General features: G+C 37.2%; 2 protein-coding genes across 2 annotated transcripts; one reads left to right on the top strand and one right to left on the bottom strand.

Moving 5' to 3' along the window:
• Nucleotides 1–2,095: 2,095 nt before the first annotated feature.
• Nucleotides 2,096–9,471, bottom strand: LOC104892933 (ruvB-like protein 1). The gene is given in 13 exon segments (XM_010678956.4): nucleotides 2,096–2,515; nucleotides 2,627–2,696; nucleotides 3,056–3,147; nucleotides 3,262–3,298; nucleotides 3,300–3,359; nucleotides 4,110–4,216; nucleotides 4,297–4,362; nucleotides 4,671–4,805; nucleotides 7,065–7,220; nucleotides 7,530–7,679; nucleotides 8,039–8,170; nucleotides 8,331–8,519; nucleotides 9,314–9,471. Coding segments are annotated over 13 exon segments (1,365 nt in total). The 5' UTR covers nucleotides 9,395–9,471; the 3' UTR covers nucleotides 2,096–2,425.
• A 123-nt stretch (nucleotides 9,472–9,594) lies between these two features.
• On the top strand, nucleotides 9,595–14,276 carry LOC104892934 (ferredoxin C 2, chloroplastic). Its single transcript, XM_010678957.4, has 6 exons — nucleotides 9,595–9,886; nucleotides 10,149–10,212; nucleotides 12,800–12,888; nucleotides 13,416–13,484; nucleotides 13,736–13,780; nucleotides 13,938–14,276. The coding sequence occupies exons 1-6, from the start codon at nucleotides 9,665–9,667 to the stop codon at nucleotides 13,980–13,982; spliced, it is 534 nt and encodes a 177-aa protein (XP_010677259.2). The 5' UTR covers nucleotides 9,595–9,664; the 3' UTR covers nucleotides 13,983–14,276.
• Nucleotides 14,277–15,425: the final 1,149 nt, after the last annotated feature.

Raw genomic sequence — 15,425 nt, 5'->3', positions numbered from 1 at the left:
ATGAACAACTTCACCGGCCAGGACTTTCTTTCTGGGAAAGTTCTCAAAGACCTGTGCGCTCGTTGAAGCATGACTTAGGGAGACCTTTTCCAATATAGATGAACTAGCAAGATTAGACGTGTAGGATCGAACCTTCAGAATTGACAAAGAACGAGGTTGAAACATCTGAACTTCACATCCTTTCCTTAATCTTGTTTGCATCTGCATTAGAAACACACAAACGAGTGGAGGGTTTTCTTCTGTCAGTGAACACAACTTTATCATTTTGGGAAGACGTAATCCTTCCCTCATTGTCAGCCATCATGTGGTCAACTCTTATATTCAGATCTCAATGGCCTAGACCGTCACTTTGCTTTGAAACGGGGATAGAAACCTCACTCTTCAAGGTATCCTTATATATATTATCATCCTTGGTTGATACATTTTTTTGGAGGATCTTAGATGGATGTAATTTGGAGCCAAGGCTAATAGGAATAATTGAACCCCCACTGTCTTGTCCTTAGACTTTCCTTCACTCTCGGACTTCACTAGCGCCCCCGGCAACCCGGGTCTTGATTTTCGAGCCTCAAACTTTACGTGAGCTCGAACTTCTGAGCTCCCATACCCTAGAACCTTAGACAAATTACCGCTGCCTTCAACTTGAAGTAATGGACATAGGGCTTGCTCCAAACTAGTTGCTCATGTCCTTGTTCATTGGTTCCAGCTCCTTAGCTTTTGAAAGATCCTCAAAAGCCTTTTTCAAATAGCCGGATTTCTAAACTCTAACCCTCTTCTAAATAGTGCCTTCACATTCTTCTTATCAAACCCCAAAATCAGTGAGCACACCTCAATAACATTGTTCAACCTATTCAATTTTAAACCACAAGCTGCAAGATTCAAATGTAGAGAAATAACCACATCCTTGAATGGGAGGATCATCATTGCATAAATTGAAGTCCTCACATATTGCGGTGATCACAATGCACATTAATTTTGATAGCTTTCCCATTCTTAGCAAAAGCATTACTAAGTCTTTTAGCCTAAACAAATGATTTCATTCTTCTTTCAGGAATGACACAAAAAAGAATTACTTTCTTGAGAGCTGAAAAATTCTCAAATAGCTCCTCTATATCTTCATCCTTATATTCTAAAACAAATAGATGATGCTGAATAATAGGAAAAAACGCGCAAGAACTTTCCAATTCTTCAAAAACAACCATACTTAAGTAATAATACCACTAGCTGGGCAATTAAGAAAGGCAACCCAAAATGACAGCAAAAACAACTAAAAGTATATGATAAACCTAACAACGAACCAAGACCAATCACCCCAAAATTAACGCAAAAGGAGAAAAAGGTAGAGAGAAGACTCCCCAAACTTGCATACCAGAATTGGAGGACCCAAACAATGACATTAGAAAGTCGAATCATTACACAACAATTGACGGGCCGACCCGGAATAGAAGCCCTTAAATAGATGAGAAGATACTAAAGTGAAAATAATTTTCGCCGGGTATTGTTAGCTCAGGGCAAAATCAGGCTACCGAGTTTCAAACATGATTCACTTTTTATAATAGCTCAAATCTCAATGGGTTAAACTCAATCTCAGCACAAGTAGCTCCGAACTTAAAATGGCTCGCTATCTAAGCTACATTATCTTTTGAAGATCAAAAGCATGATTTTTGAATTGCAGGTTTGTAGCTCCTTTACAGGGGAATAATATCTTGTCATCCTGACGTAATAGCATCGTGCGGAACCAAGAGAAAACCAGATGGAGATTTGATAATGTTTTTAATGTTTCTTAGTGTTCTTGTTTTCCGTGTACTAGTTGTGTTTTATTATTTTCCTTGTACGTTTTCCACGTCAAAAAAAAAATGCAGGTTTATAACCTTGATGATATTATTCATTGTTCTAAAGTAAAATACTAAAAAAATATTAAAAAAAAAGCTTCAAATGACTAAATACTGAGATGTTTCTTAGTAAGATTCCTTTTCGGGAGCGATTCATCCTTCCCGAACGCAGCATACAACTCTCCGTTGTACTGCGCTCTCCAAGTGTGCTTGTTCCCCCCTTCTTCCTTCTTACCATTACAAGTCTTTGTGAAATAACTCCGATGAGAAGAAAAAAGAAGGCATTAATTGTTTCTTCCTCCCACATAGTATATGCACAACCAGCTCTAGTACTAACAATTAAAGATACAGAAATCACAATGTTCACACCAACTGAGGAAAGCTGTTTAAATGCCAATGGCATGAGATTGTTGATTTGACATACAGAGCACAACATGCCTCGACTACCCTAAGGCTTCTAATCGGCAAAACTGGACCAAGTGACTCGCGATGCTTGGCTTTGATGCATTCTTGGCCAATATCAATATGCATCACAAGCAAACGAATATGATAATTCAACAAGCTAGCAAACAACAGAAACCCGAACTGTAAATACATCATGAAATATATCTGTCTTGCTGCTCCTGCAGAAGCTTAGCTGAAGACTTGGCATCCAGATATAATGAACTGCCTTCCTCGATATCCGCCTACAAGTTCCATATATAAAGTGTAAATATCTTTTTCGCAAAACTACACAGCTTACTTGCCAAATCCAATTGGTTCTCCTGAAATAGAAAGGTAGTAGAAAGAAACCATACCTTGCAGATATTTTCTCGGCCATTCATCCGCGCAATGATGCTTGCAGGTGATAACAGCTGAACTGCATGTCTGTGTAACCAAGGAGAAGAATAAGTCACACTTTACGGAGTTTAACTAGATTTAAGGCCCGGGCTATGCCCCGGCTAAGAAAAAATTTCATTTATTAGTATAATACTTTATGATAATAACACTAAATACAACTTAGCCTAGTGGTTAAAACTTTAGTATATGTATTTGAGGTCTCGGGATCAAACCCTATACTGTACAATTCCTTAATTTTTTTTATTGTACATGGATTACATGAACTAAAACTCCCTATGGAGAGCGCCACGTGACACAATTTCTTGTTTTCGCACGCCTTTTATTATATTTGTATAGATTACAAATATATATTTGTTACTTTGAATATGCTACTAGTGAGGACACACCTCAAAGACGCTCGCTGCCCAATCTCACCCAAGTAAGCAAGACCTTCTTCTTCTACAACTAGTTCCTCCACTTGAGCACGAACTGCTAAAATCTGGTATATATAGAACCAAGGAACACCATATCTAAGATTGTGACTTAAATGGAGTAATAAAAGTAGTTAATGATTTGTGAAACGAGTAATAAACACTGATGAAGATAACTGTACCTGTATCATTTCAGCAGGACCATAAGTTTCTGTTGCTTATCAATAGCCGGTCTAACAGGTCAACAGGTATTCCATGAGGACTCTTCATTGTTGTTCCTCTGTAAAAGTCCAATGTCACAACAAGAACAGCACAAAATCCCCTAGCTTAAACTTCTTCACATTTCAAAACTCTCTACCATACTCTTTCGTAAACAAAAAATGAAGCAGCAGAGGAGTGAACTGAGCATGACAATCAACTGAAAAAACATCATTTCCAGATTGTTCTCTTTTAAGCAGTTCACAAACTTGTCAACAGAAAGCAACTGTTAAACCCAAACAATTCACAATTAATACTCAGTTTGAAGTTCCAAAAATTCAGTTTGAAGTTCCAAAAATTCAGTTTGAAGTGGTCAATCAAGTATTCGACTTCTAGTGATCGATTCATCATTTATTCCCTTCCCTAACTTTGATAATGATTTGAAGATGCAATGGGTGGGTATATCAGTATATATATATATATATATATCCCCATCCTTGGCTTCTGTTAGGCAATTATGGTACATTCCAATCATTAATTTGCTCTCTTACAAATAAGATGATAATTCATCCAATTCTTTTATGTCTGAATTTCTCATTAGAAGAGCGTTTCTGTATCTCATCAAAAGCAAAAGCATATTAAATGTGTGCTCTGAAAGCAAACATGTTAGGATGAACATATCAAAGGAACCAGTTAAAATGTTGCTCACTACAAGCACTTTCAGGGGTAACTTCAAAAAATCCTATATTTTTTGAAAATGTGGAAGTGAAGCACTGATGTTTATCGATCTTCAATCTTAACAGACACAGTATTGAAGAATAAACGAGCATACCTCACATCACATACTCCTCTATTAGTTGCAAAGATCACTATTGGGGATAGAGAACTCTCCAGTGCTCGATTCAAATAAGAAAAGCACTCGATATCTAGCATGTGCACCTGTCAATGTCTATGTTAAAATCATGAAATACAGAAGGACTATCACAATAATAGCTAAAAGAAAGAATAAAAATAAGCACCTCGTCAATAAATAACACTCCAGGAACAAGCTCCGCAGTACCTTCTTCAATATATCGATTAACTACCTGTTGCGGAAACACGATTTAATTAGTCTTACTCTTTAGTGTTTACATGCTAAAATCTAGTTTTAAAGATTCAGCCATTTGAATAAAAACAGAGGGAGCCAGTGCAGTGAAATCTAAGAGCACTTAGAGGCACACAAATATGTCATAATAAATTATCATCAGATTTCTGAAAAATAGGACTATGAAATAAAAACCAAATAAACCGCTTTTAGAGATAAAATTCAGAGCGCTAACCTCTAGACAATCAAAGAGTAGTCAAACTTTTGCAACATAACGTACAAAATGTAATTATAAAAAAAAGACCTCACCTTATTTATTTCTTGCCGTAACTTATCCGTGATTTCTGTTTTTCTAGGCTTCATCATTTGGCCCATTAGAGATAATATGTCTTGTCCACCTTGTGGCCTAGCATTTGCAGCATCTAGATCGTGTAGCGTTACATCCTGATGAGGGAAACCACAAATAAGCAAATTATCACCTAAGAAGCACCCAAACCTGGCATATGGCTTTGCCACTACTTTCAGTATTTTAAAATGAGAGCGCCAAATAGTCTTCCTAGGAAGAGGCCATTTCTCCTTGAGGAATGAAGACATCCTGTTCACTTTTTCTAAACAACACTTGAATTTATTCAGAACATTTCTATACTTACCTAAATCTAATTAAACTTACATAAAGTAAGAAAAAAATTCATGAACATTTTGTAAATTTCACATAATAATTATAATATACATAACAAAAAGTCAAAAACGAAACAAATAATAATGAGATGATGATGATGATGATGATGATAAGATGAAGGATACAGAAATATTACAGGACAATAATAATAAGAATATTGGCTAAAAATGAACAAACTATTAGCAATATCACAACAATTATTTGAGCTTGGAAAGCATTATCAACTATTGCCACATTTGTGCAAATTGCAAAATAACACGAGGAGGATTGGTTGTAGAATATTGCAAGATTATTTTGCCGGATTATTCTAAATTAATAATCTAATATAATAAAAACAAAGAAATTAGATGGAACAGCCAAAACCAAATCTTGTTCCCATTCACTAACCAAATGATAGTGAGGAGCACCAACACTATCACTTCCGGACTCCATCACCGGCGATGGTTGTGTTACCATCGATTGTAACACCAAAAATTTTGCTTCTAACATCAACAGTTGAAGAACAAATTCTAATCTGAAAGTTTTATTCTCTCTCTCCTCTGTTCGTGGCTTTAACCATTACTAAAAAATACCTATGATTACAGAGGTAAAAACGCGTTGTTTGGTTCAGGTTCAGTTGAGTCAATTCAGGTTGGCTGATGTTTGGATTATGAGTCCTTCAGTTTGAGTCCAGGTGAGTTCACTTTCGACCATTTGATCTATTGCCAATTAGCTTATTAAGATGGATAGATTATTTTCGGTCATATTCACATCAAAGTCTGATATGGTGAGTCTATTTTGGTTTGGGTCATCCAATTTCAGGTACAATTTGGGTATCGGCAGGCAATTCGGTCCGTCAGTTATTCCGGATCTCCCTATGCATGGCCATTCTAACAGCAAAGAACCCCATTATCTTTTCTTTTGTATGAGCAGCCATGAAAGGAACACCATGGCCATCTCTCCTGCTTGTAGCTCTTTCTCACTCCTGGTAGCACGGTCATCTTGGCCACCACCTACCTCTGTGCTTTCTGTCACCATCAACCACCAGCAGGTAACGCCTAATGCCGCTGCCGGACAATGTTATTGTATTGGTTCCACCCTCTTTAGCGAGGCTAAGTAACTACCAATATTACAATTTTTATATATCTTGGAAACTAACTAATAATTCATCACTTTCTTCCCTCACATAGATTCATGTAATTGAAAACAAAGAAGGCTCCCTTCACTAACATTCCAGTTTTATCTCCTCTCTAGTCTTTAAGATTCTCCCTTTCTCCATTTACACCATCCACTCTCGACTTCACCTTTTTCTCTCCACGTGCGCACCAGCCTATCTCATCATCATCCCTCTCTTTGTACCTTCCTCCTACAGGGGCTATTAATTCAATTTATTCTTCAATCCGTTATTCCTGCCATTCTGATCATCACGCCTCATCTCCAGACACCGCCTTCACACAAATTGGATTTAGGTTCACCACTACGGCACTACCCATATCTTCTTCATTTCTCACGGTTGTCCAGTTAAATAGGCTGAACACCGAAATTTCTAAATTTCGATTGGTGGTAGTAGTGACAGTGGCAATTAGGACTGGGAGAATTGACAAGACACAAATTTAGGTCTGTTTGTTACAAATTTTTAGTCGTCTAAATAAATCAGTCAGAGCACAGGTGAGAAGTCTTGAAACGATGACAATCGACAACATCAAAGCAAAATCAAGGCTAGAACTTTTTTTTTTTGCGAAGATCCAAAATGTTCTTTCTCGAAATCGTTTAGTTATATTGTAGTCTTAAAACAGTGTCCGACTGAAGCAGCAAAGCTGCATACTTTTAAATCAACAGGAACCCTCACTAAAGTTCATAATGGGATGTTTCTGCTGTCACTGTATGTAATGTACAATTGTACACTGGTCTGGGAAAGTGGAAGCTAGGACAATTCGATTCTTGCAACTCCATTATGCATCCCCAGTCATGTCATATAACAAATCACAAGAATGCACAATAAGATATAAACAGAAGAATCACAAACCAAGAGTCACACCACAAACCTGCACAATCTCTTTCTTTTTGTGAACTTCTCCTTTGGGAAGCGGGACATACTCCTCTGCTTCAAGGTCAAATTCTGTGGCAAAAACATCACTTCTCCCCACCCTCTTAACTGCCCCACTGTTCGCTTCAATATATATTACATCTCCAACAGCCACCTGAACCAATAAATAGAGATTAGACGTTTGGAGCATTTAGTAATTTTAGTAATTGACGGCAACAAGCTATATAATTTATCTTAAACCAATAGAGCAACATCTAGCAATACTCTGCATTTTAGAAAAGTCACCCCCCCCCCCTCCTCTAACCCTACCCCAAAAGGGAAAGCTAGAACATTCTTTATTTCGTATTCGAGATTAGGGGCAGGAAGAAGAAGAACCAAAACACGCAATATGACCAATTGACCACAGGGACATATAAGAGACAAGATTATGACAGATAATTGATGTACAAGGGAATAGATATACCTTTTCCTTTATTAAAGCATCGTAGATGGTTGGATCTAACTTCAATTGCTTGGTTCCTTTAACAGTTTTCAACCCAATGATTACATGACTAATGCTCTTGCCATAGCCACCTGTGGCACTCTCAGTTTCTTCCGGGGAGAGCTCAGTCACCTAAAATGTAAGTAGGTGACTTGTCAGAATCTCAAACTGAAAGTAATACAGCATAATACACAGTCATGTTTGTACAGAATACAGATAAATAACTATGAGCAGAAAGAAGAGAAAAATGTAAGCCGAACAGATACAATCACAGATGAAGATGAAGTTCAACAGAAAAAAGAAACTTATAGTAATCTTCTGTAGATGTATGGCACTTTAAAGAATCCATGAATGAAGATACAATAATCAAACGACAGACAAGAAGTCGTTTGAAGATTTGCAATCAGACCTAAAGTCAATTTAAAATTTAAATCAAGACAAGAATATTAATAGAAGGAAGTCATGCAACTGCATTAGATAAAGAGACTTGCCTCTCCTTCATAAACCTCCTTGTTTTCCTTGATACGTAAACCAATTGCTCGCCTAAAGTTTTCCATAAGTACCTCAGTCTTCTTCACTTCTGATGAGTAAACTTCTGAGCCGACCATAGGGCAGAAAGGAACCTGCAGGTGAGACAGAATCAACAAAAAACAACTGCTTAGACTGACCAGCATTACACCTTAACAAGTAAGTTGAGAAATTATAGAACACGCCATAGGAAAGAATAAAAGTGAAACTGGAAGAAAAGAAGCAGTGAGGAATGTGGTACATATAAAGGATTACCTTGCTCCCAAGCTCCTGAGATACACCAAGGGCCAAGGCGGTTTTGCCGGTACCTGGAGGACCAGCAAGAAGCAAAGCTTTGCCAGCTATTTTCTTTTGTCGTATCATATCAACAACGAGGCCAGCGGCTTCTCTTGCCTGTGCCTGACCCACAAAGCCAGCCGCCAGAGGAACTGCAGTTCCATTGCCCTATACATGAAAAAATCCCACTACTCGTTAACAGAAAATGTATAGAGTTTGAACAGTGCAAGCACAACAAATATGTACTATTTCAAAGAAGATGAAATGAAAGAGTCAGGTTCCGTTTGGTTTGGAGGAAAACAATATTTCCCATTATGTGGTGTTTGGTTAGACAAGGGATTTAAAAAGGAAAAACTAAGATGGAAAAGTGTTTTCCATCCCTTTGAAAAGATTTTCCTACAAAATTTGTTTCCTTCACTCTCTGATTCCTTGTCAGCTTAATAGCTTTCCCTAAAACGAAACAAAGGAATCTGAGGGTGAGGAGTAAGCTGATAGTCCCTAGAGTAAATGCAGAGCCAAACTTTTGACATAGGCAATAAAAGATCCATAACATAGAATAAGCTAGCAATGAGACCAGTGTTACCTAATTCGCCAAAAATGAACCAAAACCGGCCATAATTCGCTTTTCTCAATTCGTGGGGAATTAGGGAATTAGGTAACACTGAATGAGACACATAATGAAATGAAGAAAAACAGAGAAAACAAGAATCCCCGAAAGGAAAAAGTGAAAGCCATGATACCTAATTCGCTAAACCCCCCTCCCCCAGCAAAGAATTGGTACATGTAAGCAGTTAGCAGTATGTTTTAGGGTTAATATAACAAAACCAGTAAATGTGTGTAAAACCCTAAACCCTAAATCCTAAACCCTAAACCCTGATAAAGTGATATGATGTTTTGTAAGCTTAATAAGAAAGTTATTAAATTTGAAAAGCGAAGAGCAGAGAGAGATAAAGAGTAAGTACATCGAGACCAAGGCCTTTAATGTGAGTATGCGTTGCAACTCGCTGCTTCTTCGTAGTTGACTGCACTTCTTCTATCCTCATATTATCTCTCTCTCTTCTTTGGGACTGCCTCACCGGAAAATTGCAGCGTCAATTTTTTAGAAACAGTCAGAGAGGAGGGAATAGGGAGGGATACTACATTTGTAGTTTCTTTTGGGCCTGTTTTTTCAATTTGGGCTTTCATAGATCGGCCCAAATGAAACTCCCCTAATTTTATAAAATAAAAAAAGAAGAAAAGAAAAGAAAGACAAGAGAATCTGTTACGGTTATCTTTAGCGCAATCCATCCACATTCCACACACTGGGACAGGACATGGATGTTCAAGCTCTACTTCCCACTTTCCGAGCTCCACTTCACCGGAAACCGGCGTTTCACCGGAAATTCTCTCTCTTTTCACGGCTTAATACGACGTCGGAGCTTCAAACACCGACCAAATACGGCGGGAGTAGCTCTACCTCCGTGTCAATTCCGAGTCATAAGGTCACCGTACATGACCGCCAACGCGGGGTCACTCACCAATTCACGGTTCCCGAGGTAACTATCTTAACTACTTCCTCCGTTCCATAATACTCGCTACATTTTCTATTGCAGGAAGTTTCACATTATTCACTACACTTGTCAGGCAATAAACTCTCTCTATCTTCCTCCTCTTTTTACTCCTTACTTCTTTCTTCTCCAAAAATTACTTAGGAGTCTGTGAATTGAGGAGTGTAGCGAGTATCTTTGTCATTCATGGAACTAACATAAAAAAAATAATAAGCTTTTTTAATTTTTTTTTTTTTGTCAAATATTGCAGGATCAATACATATTGCATACTGCTGAAGATCAGAACATCACGCTTCCCTTCGCTTGCAGGCACGGTATCGTCTTTTCTTTTCTTATAAATTATCAATCTTTTTTCTCTAATTTTTGAAATTCTACTGTTTTTTTCTTGGAATTAGGCATCGTCATTTACCATGGTCTCGTTTCATACATGTTAATTAAGGATATAATTAATCAAATGTAGGCGATTTTCACTAGTTTATGTCATGCTGTGTATCTATGTCAATTCACAACATGAGCAATTGAGCATTGTTTTTGCTGTTTATGTAATGTATTTTACATTTTTTTAATGTAATGTCGCGATTCATAATTTTTCACGTGAATGTACGCTTTTGTTAGATGAACTAATCAATTATGTTTGGTCTGGGTCTGGGTCTGGGTCTGGGCAGAGACCAGTAGGTAGACCACATAGAAATATGGCATTGCTTCAAACTCGTTTTCCGAAATTTTACACTTTCATCTCATTTCTTATGTTCACTGGACTGTTTAAACTAGTCAACCAGTTGTTTTCTAGGGTAAGGAATGTACTTCCCACTTCCCAGTATGCAAGAGTATGCTGAATTCTTCGATAAGACAATGGAAGGTGACCGTATATACAATGACGAGAGTGAGGGGTGGTCTCCCTAATTAACTATTTGTCTTTGAGATAGGTTAGAATTCATATTGAAATAGACTCTGGACTATAGAAAATTGAATTACTATATAGGGTATAAATTTCATATCATTCTCATTTTGAGATGATACATTGATGTTATCTGGGCTCGAGTGATCTTCACTGGACTAGCAGCTTTATTGTGGACTAATTAAGTTGCAAAGGATGCTTTCAATTGTGTGTAATGAAGCACCACGATACAAACTGGCACACCCAAAATACTTGGAAAAGATAATTTGCTCTTCTGTTCCATGGATAGTTATGAAATCATTTATTAGTTCTGGGAACCTATGTTGGTCGGACTCTTCATCTCACCTCAAGTACCCGTGTCGGATCCTCGACACTCGGACATGGGTGGGACACTTGGACACTTTGTTTTGGGCTAAAAAATAGAAAAAATTCCAAAAAATAGCCGAGTCGGACACTGGGACACGTACCCGTGTCGGACATGGGTACCCGAGTCTGAGCAACATAGCTGCGAACTGGAATCAGGAAACAGTCATTATCTATTCACCCGGGCATATGGCAAACCAGAATTGCTCACCTTTATGATATGAATCTATAAAGTTTGAAGGAACCTATGAGCTTTCTACACAATTTTATTGAAACAGTTATGCTATATATATGTATGGAGAAATAGCATAACAATGTTTATGTCCATTGGATTGCAGCCTAATTGGTTGTCGTGTAAAAAAATTGAGTCAATATGCTCTCCCTGTAAACATGTAGCGAATTAATTGCATCCTACTTCCAGTTTATGTAGTTACTACTTCTGATACTAGGAACTAGGTTATGAAGAGATGGGAATATCATGAGTACATCCTCGTTACATGCTTCCCTATGTTCCACATCATTGACCTCATGTTACATACCCTGTGCTTTACATTCCAGGAAAACCTTCATTTAAAGACACTTGCGCTCTCTTTTCTATTAAGTGTCTTTTTAAGGTTATGCACAATTGCACGTAGATTAAGAATTTTTGTTAGTTGTTGCCTTGGTATACATAAGTAATTAGTAATTGGTGTTTTAAATTGACATGTGATAATGCATTGTTTTTCTAAAATGACAAGTAATAATGCATTAATGCACATGTATCTTGATGACAACTAATAGGGAATAAGGAAACTACTTTTAGTGGATAAAATGATGATACAATTTGGTAAGAAGAGATTATTTTTATGCATCCTTTCGTGCAGTATGGTGATGTCCATTTGGTTGCTCTAAAAAGTGACTCATAGGGGCTAATTTTCTATTGGGTCAGTGAGAAATGCCCTGATACCTTGTTGTTCAGGTTTGATACAAATCTTTTAATCAAAAAATTGAGGTTGATGTATAATATTCGAACATTTTTGATGTACATCTTTTACTGTCCTTTGTGATGTTTATGTGTTCTCTTTTTGAGCTCGTCTTGTATGATTTTGTTGAACGACAAGATTATTGATTTACTTTTTTGGTGAGATCTGGGATTCAATTTTATAGTTGGCTTTTACGAGACTGGCTGAGTTTAAATGAGACATGGGGACAACTTGAGGTGTCTTCATTTTATACATTGAACTTATTTGCTTTCTTTTTTATTATTTATCTAAAATAAAAGAACAATATCTGATGTATTGAAATAGGAGTTACACTCTTGTCCATTGTAATACTTCTATGAGATATAATTTTATTGTTAACTTCTTGGGTGGTATCTGGGTTTCCCTTTCTTACTTTTCTTTTTCCTTCTTTTGGGGGGTGGTTGGGTGGGGAGGGGATGACACCAGAAGAAAATTTCTGAACTTTGTTGAACATTTTTTTGTATGTACATTATTCTCAGGTTCTTGTGGTTTTTGAGGAACTTTTGCCTCTGTTTCTTCTTCCTTAATATATTGGAATTCGGACAGCTAGAAGAATCAGCATGTAGAATATTAACTACTCTGCAATTTGAGGCGTTGCTATTAATAAGCACATTTACCAGAAGCTTTAAACTGTTACAGGTTGTTGTACTAGTTGTGCTGTCCGTGTCAAATCTGGACAACTCCGGCAACCCGAGGCACTCGGAATTTCTGCTGAATTAAAATCTCAGGTACTCTATACTGCTATAACAAGTGAACTGTTGAACGCTTGAACATCCGTTTGCTTAGAATATGTTTACTGTAACACTTCTGGATAGATAACATTGGGCCTATGATTCTAGATAAATAGAAATATTGGTGGTTGATGAACTCAACAATATAAGGTATTAGATTTCGTGCAGATTGAGGTGAACATACGATTATTGATAGATAGAAGCCATTACTTTGTAACTTATTTCAAGCTATATCTGATAGCATTCTGATAAGCAGGTGTGATACTTGGTAGTATAATTTGCACATATCTTTGGTACCATTAATTCTGCTAGAATACGGCTTATTTGGTTGGACAAGGTTGAACATAATCAAGAAATGAAAGCTTCTGCAAGCTACTCCATTAACTTCCCTGATTGTATATATGGGGCTATGCTGGATGTCTTTGATCACATGTGATGCTAAAATAACATGTATGTTACTCAGTCATTAAGCTTGAAGAATGATGTATCTTTGGTTCGTTACTGTTTTCCTCCTTTGGTCTCAGGGCTATGCACTTCTATGTGTGGGCTTCCCGTCCTCTGATCTTGAAGTCGAAACACAGGACGAGGATGAGGTAAGGGACAATAATTCGGCAAGACCTTATTTCCTGTCCATTCTCTGTCCTATTCTTAGCTTGTAATTTTCCTATATCCATGACTTTGTAATTTTGTTTATATTACTTCTGCAATTCTCACCCATTTCTATGAGGCTTGATCTTATCCAAGAGATAATGGAGTCTGTTAACTTTCTAACAGTGGCTTTAGATGTGTTTGGTTATTGCTAAAACCCTAGTGATGAAAGAGACTGACTAGGTGACATTTTCAGGTATATTGGCTTCAATTTGGAAGATACTTCGCTCGTGGTCCAATTGTAAGTTGTCAAATACTATATGTCACCTAAAAATTTGCATTGTCGTGTACCTGGGGTGTGATAGGGAAAAAAAGCAGTAATGGTGGTAGAAATGTTAATATGGTCTTGAACATTCTTCAGGTTAATCTTGATATTACTCTTCATGAATTATGTGCAGGAAAGAGATGATTATGCATTAGAGTTGGCAATGGGTGATGAATGAGTTCTAAGGGATTGCTGACATAATTCTTGAAGTATTTTCTCACTCTTCGATTCAGGTGTGTGATCGTTTCAGACCTGGCAGTTCAGCGAGTTCACATGAATACCTAGATCCTTCATACCTTTAGGAGCACGTAATGATATAAACAAGTGATATGCCTTCATTGCATGGAGAGATTCAATATTCAGGCTATATTGTTATTCTGATGTAATCCATTTGTAACATGTAATCCAATCTTATTGAGGTGCTCAATGACAATCTTAGACTGGGTCGAATTTGCCAGTCTTATCCTTGCCATTGCGTTATTTTTCTTAGGTTTCTTATCGACCTTGCATCTGTTGCTTGTACTAATTAGGAGCTTTCTGCTAAAATATACTCAAACTTGAGCCTCATGGTATATTGTGTAGATGTAACAGATGTTTGCGGCTGTTATTGAGAAATAGTGTGATTTCACGGTGCAATACAAAGTGTCAAATTGAATGCCACATCGTATCCAAGTCTTGGAGCATGTATATATTATAGCACCAGATAGATTTGAATGGAGTGAGAGGATATATGTGGGTGATCACAATAGATAAATATTTTGGTTCAATGGAGTGAGAGGATACATGTGGGTGATCACATAGATAAAATTTTTGGTTAATACACCACCCAACTCTATCTTTTGGGATTAAGATTTTGACATCGATTGGATGTGTGCTTATGACCTGTTTGTTGGATGGTAACAAAATACGGCAATGAATTTTTATAATTTTGCAAGGAACACCTTAATCCAAAGTTCATGGTAACACAATTACATGTCCGAGGAGTATATGTATCTTTCTTCACAAAATTTCATTCCCACTCGATATCACATCTAAACTAGTAACCGGGGGGGGGGGTTCTTTCAAAGTTCAGAAGAACACATATTTCATAAATGAAGTGGTTAATGATGGATTACCAATATCCTTTTTGGAGTGATCACTCTTGTTTGTATTAAGAAAATTGAAAAGCTTAACACAAAGGCGGAAAAAGAACGAATAGTAAATTGGTCACGGGCATCTACCATTAATACCTAGAAATCCACAATGATAGATCACACAGTTGCTATTTAGCAGCGTCACATTACGATACACATTAACATGAAACTCTTCTCACAAAACCACGCAAAAGTTCACCACCATTATTTCCCACAGGTTTTTGAGGGGTTGCAATAAAGAGTATGAGGTACATTGATCAATCTTTAGAGGACATAGGTGTATCAGTATATGATCTTTAAGCTAATGTCTGTCCTGAAATGGACGTATTCCAACTGAATTGACCAAACAAGATGTGTTGGCTATTTCCAAATCTGCGAAGAGATATGCAGGAAAAGTTCCTCTCAAGTGGAAAATTTCCATGTCTGTTTTGTAATAAAGCATCATATGTAAAAATTGATGGTCTAGAAAGGTCTTTTTTGCTGTATTT

Source organism: Beta vulgaris, chromosome 5 (assembly GCF_026745355.1).
Source record: "Beta vulgaris subsp. vulgaris cultivar EL10 chromosome 5, EL10.2, whole genome shotgun sequence".
NCBI lineage: Eukaryota > Viridiplantae > Streptophyta > Magnoliopsida > Caryophyllales > Amaranthaceae > Beta > Beta vulgaris.
Note: the sequence above shows the minus strand (reverse complement) of the source record. Positions and strands in the feature narration are given on the sequence as shown.

Coding starts and splice junctions, on each gene's coding strand:
- LOC104892934 (XM_010678957.4), top strand. CDS start 9,665: ATGGATGTTCAAGCTCTACTTCCCACTTTCCGAGCTCCACTTCACCGG. Junction 10,213..12,799: donor TCCCTTCGCTTGCAGGCACG/GTATCGTCTTTT, acceptor AAACTGTTACAG/GTTGTTGTACTAGTTGTGCT. Junction 12,889..13,415: donor CTGCTGAATTAAAATCTCAG/GTACTCTATACT, acceptor CTTTGGTCTCAG/GGCTATGCACTTCTATGTGT.